The sequence below is a fragment of the Nuphar pumila genome, chromosome 5 (assembly GCF_984573655.1).
Source record: "Nuphar pumila chromosome 5, dmNupPumi1.hap1.1, whole genome shotgun sequence".
Classification (NCBI taxonomy): Eukaryota; Viridiplantae; Streptophyta; class Magnoliopsida; order Nymphaeales; family Nymphaeaceae; genus Nuphar; species Nuphar pumila.
The window spans coordinates 133257980-133268663 of NC_143253.1; the positions used below are offsets into that span (position 1 = coordinate 133257980).

Below are 10684 nucleotides of genomic sequence, written 5' to 3' on the forward strand. Positions count from 1 at the left end.
TATAAAAGCCTATCCATACATCTTAATGAAATGCTCCAAGAAGTGAATTCTATAAAAACAAGCATATATATATATATATATATATATATATATATATATATATATATATATATATATATATATATATATATATATGGTCAAAATTTTGAAAAATACGGAAAATCCAATAGCATGTTTCATTTAGCACGGTGCTCTTTTTGTAGGTTTCCATTATATATATATGAGAGAGAAGTAGGCGTTTAATCGATATATGCTTTGATGAAATGCACTATTGTTGAGCCTGGTGCATACAATGAGCAGTCAATATTTTTTCTCTACAAAAGCGGTAAAAAACCACATTTTTAGATCTTTAGTAGCGCTTCTGAAACACCACTAAAAGGTCCCCGTTTTGCCGAGACCTTTAGCGACACTTAAAAATGCCATTAAAAATAAATCCAAAAAAGACGTGTGCACCTTTTTTTGTGTGTTTTTAGTAGCATTTTAAGCTTCACTAATGACCAAAAACATGTTTTTTGCATAATTTTTTGATCTTTTTTGGTGTTGTTTGCACGATGGTTCATCTATCAGGCGCGTGCAATGGACAGTCAGCGTGCATGAATTGGTAGGAGCCTGACCATGGCCTAACCTTGGATCTGAATTAGATCCAACGACCAATAAACAAAGTGAGAGACAACCCGTGACTCCGCTCTCGCCCTCTTCCTCTCCTTTCCGCAAAGAGAGAGAGAGAGAGAGAGAGAGAGAGAGAGAGAGTACCTCGATCACATCAACAAGTTAATTGACGTCCATTTAGTCTAGTGAAGGACAAAAAATGTATGCGTGCCCCCAGCTTAGTTGGTCTTCATTAAATTTCCACACCTTTCTCTAACACGCTCACGGCACCTCATCTCAAGCCAGTCAACAAGATCATCAGCATCCTATGCCATTTCCCTTGCTATGTATCTATCACAACATAAATGCATCAAGACCTTATAAAAGCTCAACCCCAGCTTGACTTTCAAAGTCAGAAAAGAAAATAAACACGGCGTCACTATATATCTTTGTCACAAGTGAGATGATTTTGAAGTCCAAGTTTGATTTTTTTTTTTCAAAAAATGCGACATGATCGAGACACTGGAATTTTGGAAATCTTTAATTAATAAAAAACTACTTTTCATATTTTAGTACTTGAAAATGTACTTTTATTAAAATATTATTTAAAATAATGAGTTATAAAATAAAAATCTGTTTTGGAAGTCATGATTTGGCTAACCATAATCTAAACAAATTCTTTAGTTTAGATTTTTTCCCCTAGATTTAGATACATATAGATTTTAGTTTTTAGATTCAATTTAATCATTATTCTATTGCAACTAACCTTAACTAGATTAGATAATGTGTGGTTTTTAGTTTTGCAGGTGGGTGCAAGCAAGCTTCTTGAAATAATTAAAATCACAATATGAATCTGTGTTTGATCGTTCACCAATTAGGACGTGGAGGTATTTTTTTTTTTTTTAAATTCTGTCCCTACAGATGTGTTCAGTATGATTGATTTATTAAAAATCAACACTTGGATCATGCGTTTTGGATAAAACAAATGATATTTAGAGACTCAAAATTTATGAAAATTGTAAGCTGTTGATTTTTGAAGCGTAATAAAAACCTATCCATGCATAGGAATCAAATTTCCAAGAAGTGATTCCTTGAAAAGTAAGAGTATAGATCACATCTGTATATTCATAATTTCGAAAAGGCAATGAAAATTCAATAGCATGTTTTATTTAACACCATGCCCATTTTGTAGGTTTTTATTTTCCTATATATATATATATAGAGAGAGAGAGAGAAACCTATAAAATGGATACCATTCTAAATGAAACATGATATTGGATTTTTAATATTTTTTTCCAAATTCCAACAGTATAGATACGTTCAACATGATTGATTTAGTGGAAATTGTCCCTTGGATCATGCATTTTGAATGAAAAAAATGGTGTTTGGAGCCTAAAAAATTTATGAAAATTGTAGGCCGTTGATTTTTTAAATCTTATAAAAAACTATCTATGCATTTGAATCAAATGCTCCAAGACGTGAATCCTATAAAAACAAACATATATATCACATATGTACGGTCAATATTTCAAAAACATACCAAAAATCCCATAGCATGTTTTATTTGTGCAAGGTGCCCATTTTTGCATATATATATATATATATATATATATATATATATATATATATATATATATATATATATATATATATATATATATAGTCAAGTGAAAGACCACAAACGGGTGCTGCGAACCTTCACTGGTCATCGTCCACCTTCGCTAACACGCTCACGGCACCTCATCTCAAGCCAGTCAACAAGATCAGCAGACTATGCAATTTCCCTTGCTATGTATCTATCACAACTCAAAGGCATCAGATCTCCACCATTCGTTCTAGGATCCAAGGGCTAAACATGAGTCATGCATCGCTATTAAGCTTGTAGTTAAGGGAATTTGTTTATGCATATTTCTCCTACAAATAAGCCATTTATGCTTGCCAAGTGAAGCACTCACAAGACAGCCAACCTAAACAATGGAACTCCCAATTCCCTTGCTCTTCTTCTCTCTCATTTTCATGTTATTAATGAACAATATCCATGCTAATGTGGAATTCCATGCCACCAACAATGCTGCTACCACACCCGGTGGCATTCGTTTCAATAGGGAGGTTGGCATTCCTTACAGTGAGCACACCTTAGCAACTGCTTCTCAATTCATTTGGCAACTCTTCAAGCAAGATGATGTCAACAGGAAGGATGTGAGATCGGTGACCATGTTCGTGGACGTCGTAACCGGCATCGCCTACACCAACAATGGCCGAATCCGTCTGAGTGCGAGTTACATCGCGGGTTACCCCGGTGAACTCAGGCGGGAGATCACAGGAGTGCTGTATCATGAGGCAGCGCATGTCTGGCAATGGAACGGCAAAGGTACTGCACCAACATGGCTCATCGAGGGGATTGCCGACTATGTTCGGTTGAAAAGTGGGTTCGCACCGCTGGACTGGGTGCAGCCAGGTCAAGGCAAGGCATGGGACCATGTGGGTAGTGGCGTGGCTGCGCGGTTTATTGAGTACTTGGAGGGAGTAAAGGGAGGGTTTGTTGCAGAGGTGAATGGAAGGATCAAGGAAGGATACAATGAGGGGTTGTTTGTGGAGCTCATGGGTGCACCTCTTGATCAACTGTGGATGAACTATAGGGATAAGTACAGTAGCCGAACTTCTGTCCCTTCTGCCTAAACAATTAGCTGAATGAATTAATATTTTGGTCAGTTTTTTCTCCATGTATTTGTGAAACTTTGTATTGTTGTTTTTTGTTTTTTTGAGGAATAAACTTTGGATTGTTAATGCATTTAAACTTTGAAAGCACGTAATATGCCATTTCATCTCCATGTTGTATGAAAGAGTAGGTGCTAAAAAAGTTAAGAATGTCATCTTATATTGATCTTAAGCAATGTTGTCAAAATCTGTTTGAACCGGCCGATTTATATCCAATTTAGCCGATTGGACCCCATTCCAAAATCAACGGATTTTGGTTCAAATCGTTTAAATCAACCAAAAACGGTCGATTTGAAGTAGAATCGTCCAAAAATCTCTTTTTTCTGATTTTTTTAATTAAAAACCTTCTGATTCAAAAAAGATTCCATTTGATTTGATTCTTTGTTTTTTTTTTTTAAATAAACTGATTCACCTAGTGAACCGATTCTAACAATATTGATCTTTAAGATGCGTTTGCATGTCACGGAATGGAGGCGTTTGCAATGGGGTACCCCTTCCGCGGATTCATCCGCTGCAGAAATGGAATCAGACCTGCGAAAAGCTCACGTCCAGCGTGTAAAATGGCACTCCCGTAGAGGGTTTTTTTCGTAAAAATGTCACTTTCCACAATTTGTGTTGTCACTGCAAGCCCCACAAAAAATGCACGCCCGTAAATGCATTGTCGCTAAAACAGCCCACTTTCGGTGACACACAAACGCACCCTAAGCTTAACCATGAGATTAACTTACATGTCTCACTTTGACAGTTTATGTGAAAGTTGGGTTGAAAGGTCTTTTCAAAAAAGCATAGGCTGCTTTTGGAATATCTGACAAAAGGGGATCCATATATCATTCACCTTCAAACCCCAAGAACAGTAAACGATCCAAATTCGTACACGTGCCAAGGCCTATTGCTTAAGTCACCATGCACCTTGAACCTATGGGTAATTAAGGCTGTTAATGGATCGGGTATCCAAGCTAGTGCACGTCACCTTGTGTTCGCCGTTGCAGGTTCAAAACCCAATGTTATAGTTGTATAACTGGCAGGGTCCACCTAACCCCAGCTTGCCTATAAAAAAAAAAAAACTATGTTTTCGTTTTTCACACATTTTTCATCAAAAAAATCTCTGCATAATTTATGGAAAAAGAAGAAAATTAAACGGTATAAAAAAATAAAATAGCTGTTATTTTTAAGATATTATGCTCTTAATAAAATCATGAAGGTTTTATATAGACGACAATATCTTGACGTTTTTTAAAATATCACAATATTTTGGCTGTTTATAAAAACAAGTAAAATACTGTGTTTTCCCACAAAAATTCTGAAACTATCGCCGATATTTATCACAAAATATTGTGTTTATTACATTAAGCCACCTGATTTTATACGTTATATTTCAAAAATATACTTGGTCACAAAACAATTCAGCTGAACTTTGTTTAGTAAAAAGAAGAAGATGACTGAGATGCCCTCGTTGACGATTTCTTTAAGACGATAGAACATAAGATGAACGCTTTATAAAAGAGGATGAAAATGTCATTCTACACCTCAGACGGTTACTTGAAATGCGTCCAGATAAATTAAGCAGTTAAATTGTAATAATTCAAATGCTGATAGCCGTTTTTTTCTAAATAAATGATAACTTATGTTGCCTTTGGTAAAGTGCTCTCGTAAAACTCCATTCACGGATTTTCATCTAGGGATTTCAATGAATCGGTTTTTATCCAATATCCGACTGAATTGGATTCCGCTTTAGTTGCATTTGGTAAGTCAAAACTATATCCGATTATAACCCGAAGTCGGACGTGGTTTTGATTTTTATATCCGAATTTGACGGAGATCCGATTCTGTTTACATGTAAAAAAACGGAGCCGAATCCAAATTTGAAGCCGTTTAGCCAACATCCAATTTGTCGAATATTATAATATTGGCCACATCCAATTCGAATCCGAACCGTTTACATCCTCATTTTCATCTATTGCATTGCATGTGTAACTCTAAAATTTGGATTTAATGTTTTGGCCGAGAAGCACCGGCCAGTAAGAAATATTCTGTCACATGAAATTAGTTGATCTTAGGTTTGCCCTTTCTGTTTTCCCTCACGATGCCTTAATTTTTTTTTTTTTTTAATAGGAGAAACTGCTCCAGGCACAGAGACCTAGCTGCGCTGGCTCACAGCCTGCCCTAGTTACGGTATCTGTCTATGTAAGCGTAAAACTCTGAGGGCTTACCCCCCTCAATCCCAGGGAGTCACCAAGCTTTGGCTTACGTAGGAGGTGATGCCCATGGGATTTGAACCTAGACTGCCTGTCAAACGATCTAGGCCCCCATCCCACTAAGCCAAACTCTTGGGTTTCATGATACCTTACTTTGCTTTTACCCTAAAAGTGTTTCCTTGAACATGAAACCAAAGATTTCTCGAGGGTGTGATTAGATTAGCCAGACCTGATCAGTTTTTTGATACAGGAATTTCAACCCAGTTTGAAATCATGCATTTTGCAAAATAAATACAACCACTTGGGTCGCTCAAGTGACAGCAGGCTTGAGGAGAAGGTGCTTCACCTCTTCATCCAAGGTTCGGCTCCCACCGGGTGTGTGAGTGCCTTTAACTGATGGGTTCGGTAAGGGCTTGGGTGTTGGTGACTCCACCCGGGCACATTCAGTGATCAGGTTCTCAGTGAAGATTCATCATCATAAGAAAATGTCAAATAAATCCACTCCCTATTTTGATTTTGGAATTGGAATGACGTTTTAATTGTAATTGCATGTGGAACCAAATACAAGAAACGTTCCTTTCCATGAACTCCATAGTTAGCCTTTTCCTATGAAAGGGGTTCCATTTCATAGGAAATAGGGTCTCTTTCTTACAAAAGGTTAATATTTATGAGAAATACATTGTAGGACCTACATAATAAATGTAAAAAAGCAGCTTTTCTGTCAAATGAGTTCATACCTCCCTTATTGGGAAAACACTTTCCCGCCAGAGTGGCCCTTTCAAAAGAAAGCGGTTTCTCTTGGGTAGGAGTGTAAAAAACATGGGCCCGTCGATGGGAGAACACATGTTTCTTGCATAGAGTGAAACATACGCTCACAAGAAAATGGTCAACACACATATTATGGGCCCCACATTTTTCATGGAGAGTACACTAAGGATGAGAGTAAATAGTGGCGACTCTTTTTCAGCGAGACAAAATCTCGCAGCTATAGATAACACAATAACATCGAGATTTTTGTCCCTATTAATTGATACATAATAGTAGGAACATAAATATTTCGCCGTTATTACTCTACTACGGTCATGAATCTCGTCACTATTAGCTTATCAATAATGATGAGCTGGATATCTCATGAAATGCCTTGCTCTTGTACACGCTTCACCGTTAAAGACACATGCATAATGGCGAGATTATTTGGTCGTTAGATATTGTCGTTAAAACACTTTATAGTTATATTTAATGGCCAAAAGATCTCATTATTATAGATCACACTCTTTTAGGATTTTACTCTATAATGATGACAGTTATGTCACCGTTAACTATCACCGTTATAGAGTGATGTCGGGCCCTTTTTATATCTCTCTCTTTAATCCCTCCATATGTCGGACCATCGTCGGCCACCTACCAGCTGCCTCCACCCTCAACATTAGCCCTCCCCACGACCCCATAGTCTCTCTCTCTCTCTCTCTCTCTCTCTCTCTCTCTCTCTCTCTCTCTCTCTCTCTCTCTCTCTCTCTCTCTCTCTCTCTCTCTCGTGTGGCCCATCTACCATTCGCTGCCATCGTCAGGCTAGGTGGACCTCCGACAACCTCTTCTTCCTCTTTTACACCACCATTGTGGGGTTAGGACTTCTTCTTCGCTATTTCTTTTCAATTTTTTTTTAAATCATAAAAGAGTGCTTGTTTTGATTTTAAGGGTTATATTTGTTTTTTTTAATTGGCATAATGCATGACGTTTTTAGGATTTAGGTTATTGATTTACTTTATTTTTTAAACAACATAAATGTTAATTAGGTTTTTAGGGTTTATTGTATTTTTTATTATCATTAGGCATCTAATGAATGTTTTATTTTCATTAGAATGTTTGATCTTATGCCTATTTATGATGATTTTACCATATGTATATTTGAATTTACTGCAGTTCTTTTCTTCTTCACTTATGTTTAACTTTATAAATTTGTTGAATGTGCTTTCTTTAATTGATTAGTATCATTAATGAGTTATGTGTTTTTTTATAGTTTCAGTTGTTTAACTTCATAAATTGTGTTGAATGCTTTTTCTATATATTTTTTTTACAATTTATTATAATTTTTGTGTATTTTGAAATATTTTTCTTTTCCATAGTGCCAACTCGGCCAACAAGTCCCACCTAGTCCCCAACTAAGCCTTTTAGGAGCTCATTGACTAGGCACTGGCTGGTGCTTTTGACAATATAGGTAAAGCCAATACAATTTTATGGTTCTCCTAAATTTTGGTTTATTAAACAAAGAGAATTTGAATTGAGAGAAAATAATGGTAAACCAACCAATATGGAAACTAATCTAGTTCCTAACGTTTCATTATTGCCCCAAATAGAAATATCATATTGGTGATCGTCAGCCCTTCAAAGTTTAAACTCCACTACTGGACTGCCATGAACTAGGGGCTTTACAATCCCAAGCATAGTCATAAATATCAATGATATTTTATATTTTTCTCATGTTTCTTGTGATAAATTCAATAACCAAAATTAAATCCATTGCATTTTTATCATATCTCTCTCATATAGACTTTATAACTTAGATTTTTATTTGCTAACTTTTTATTTCTACATATTTCTAAATTTAGAAATTTTTTTGCCAAGGATTTGCCAAGATTTTCAAAAGAAAAACAACATTTTTAAATTACCCAAAATATCTCTTGCCAAGAAATGCCCAACAATAATATTTATGATATTGGTCCCAAGATTAGTTTCAAGACTTCAATAGTAAAAGAGAGAAAAACCAACGCAATAGGTTTTATTTTTGCATCTAAGTGTTGATATGGTTACTACTTGCTTCAAAGTTGACCTGTGTCTCACTGAATATATATGATGCTCATTGTTAATCTAGGAAAGACTCTTCTCTGCTATCATTTTCTCTATCCATCTTTTATATTGTTTTTTTGGCCTATCAATCAATAATACATATTGATGTTCTGCTTTTCCTATATGGATTTATTAGAACATCAATAAAAAGTTGTGTTTGTTTCAAATATGGTCAATTGTGATATCTACTTGAATATGTGTAGTGTCTTTTCATTGTTATTAGTTGTCATTTGGGTTTTCTTACCTTGATGTTTTAGTTGCAAACTCAAATTTTTTTGTCAAATTTTGATATGATTTCAAGTTCAATATTTTTGGAAAATTAGAGAATGTCGATTGAATATTTTTTGTTTAATTAATTAGCATAAATGATTTTTCTCTCAATTCTGATTATATATACAAGAAAATCAGCTTTTACTGGCGCACCCCAACTGTAGCACCAGCTTAAAGTTACTTTTGCTGGCGCAAAAATAAACTTAGGCACAACATAACGGTATGTTAGCAAAAATGAGGATTTTCTGGCGCAACATAACACTGCGCCAAAAAAATAGTTTTCGGGGAAAAACATTTTTTTCCCTCCTGGTTTTTCATTTCTTCTTTTTTTAGCCCCAATATCAACCCTAACTCCCATCTCTCTAGCGTTGGGCGTCTTCCCTACGGCAAAGGTGGCTCAGGCCATCGCCGACGACGTCTTCTCCCTCTTTGTCAGCGAGGACGTACAAGGTCGAGCTCCTCTACACCAGGTTCGTCTCCCTCGTCAAGTCCGAGCCCGTCATCCACACCCTCCTCCCTCTGTCCCCTAAAGGCGAGGTCTGCGACATCAATGGCAACTGCATCGATGCCGCAGAGGACGAGCTCTTTCTCCTCACCGCCCACAAGGGAAAGCTTCGCGTCGAGCGCGACGTCGTCCGGCTGTCGACGCCAGAGTTCGCCCCGATCCTCCAGTTTGAGCATGACCTCGACGCCCTGTTCCCACTCTACCTCAACAGCCAGATCCTCTGCAGGCTGCAGGAGTCGCTTGCCAGTAAGCTCGTCGCCCGGATGAGCGCCATGAGCAACGCCATGGACAATGCACTTGAGCTTAAGCGGAATCTGTCCATCGCCTACAACCGGCAGCGGCAGGCCAAGATCACTGACGAAATTTTTGAGATCGTTGCTGGTGTTGAGTCTCTTACATAAATTCCCTGCTCTGTTTCTTCTCTCTCTCATTTTTCCTTTTCTCTGCTCTTTTTCTTCTTCTTCTGTCTTTTTTTTGGGTCTTGCTTGACTAATTGTGATCATAAATCGATGGGCTGGCCTTTCCTCTAGTTTCCTTCTTTTATTGGTGAAGATAAAAACTTTATATGTTCATGATGCTGTTGTTTATAATTGAAACCAAATGGAGAATGTTTCATGAAATTTAATGGTTTTCTTTTTTGGTTTTAGATTTCATGGACTGCATGATCATGGAGTCTTTTTTATAATTAATGTGTCTAATCTTATATGGTGGCTTGTAAAGCAAGGCCCAAACTATATATGTGAAGAGATCTTCGCTTCGTTGGGTGATTTTTAGTCTCTGTGAACTGTTGTGTGGATGGTTGAAATAATTACTGTGAAACAATTTGGCCTCATTTTTTTTAACAAATCAACCTCATTTGCTACATGATTCGATTTCTGTTGTCTTTATAACAGTTAGTTCTGATTTTTTTTGTTACTGTTCTAATGGTGTTTGGTTTTAATCAAGAACTGAATTGCATTTTGCAATATTTAATTGTGCTTGATCTGTAATTGACACTTTTTTAGTTCTCGATTGGTGTGGGAGAAAGGATGCTCAGAGGCCTACTCATGGATAGACATCTTTAACCTGCTTAAGTTAACACCAGAACTGGTCTGCCCCTGTCTTTGGTTTTGTTTGCAGGTTTAGATGGACTGCTTCTGTGAAATTTGGGACAGTCCTAACTCTCTCGTGTTGTTATTTTCTAATATAGTTAAAGAGAGAAGAAACATGCCAGTTCTTGCTTTAAGAGACAATAGGAAGAAAATCATACATGGGTGAAGTTTATTCACAAACAAATGGTTTACCTCCAATCTTGTACAATGCTAAAGTTTATTTTTATAACAAGTGCAGTCAGTATGAACTTATATTCTTACCAGTGACCCCTCACTGAAAGTAGTACTGCATCTTCAGAAAGTATTGCAAATCAAGTCCCAAACATCAGATCGAATTGTAAGCTGCTTATAGTAACAAATGATTCTATTAGTCCGCAGATTGCGATCCCTTACCAAGTTATATTCAACACATTTTCTGAGCATCAGCTTGAGTCAACTACCAGTGCCCATGATGATTTTAGTGTTCTAATCTA

General features: G+C 36.8%; 1 protein-coding gene and 1 pseudogene across 1 annotated transcript; both read left to right on the plus strand.

Annotated features, from left to right (window-relative positions):
• The first annotated feature begins 2537 nt into the window (after window positions 1-2537).
• On the plus strand, window positions 2538-3396 carry LOC149838820 (uncharacterized). The gene has a single exon (XM_090007803.1). The coding sequence runs from the start codon at window positions 2563-2565 to the stop codon at window positions 3265-3267; it is 705 nt and encodes a 234-aa protein (XP_089863929.1). The 5' UTR covers window positions 2538-2562; the 3' UTR covers window positions 3268-3396.
• Window positions 3397-3773: 377 nt separating this feature from the next.
• On the plus strand, window positions 3774-9521 carry LOC149838821 (ATP synthase gamma chain, chloroplastic-like; annotated as a pseudogene).
• Window positions 9522-10684: the final 1163 nt, after the last annotated feature.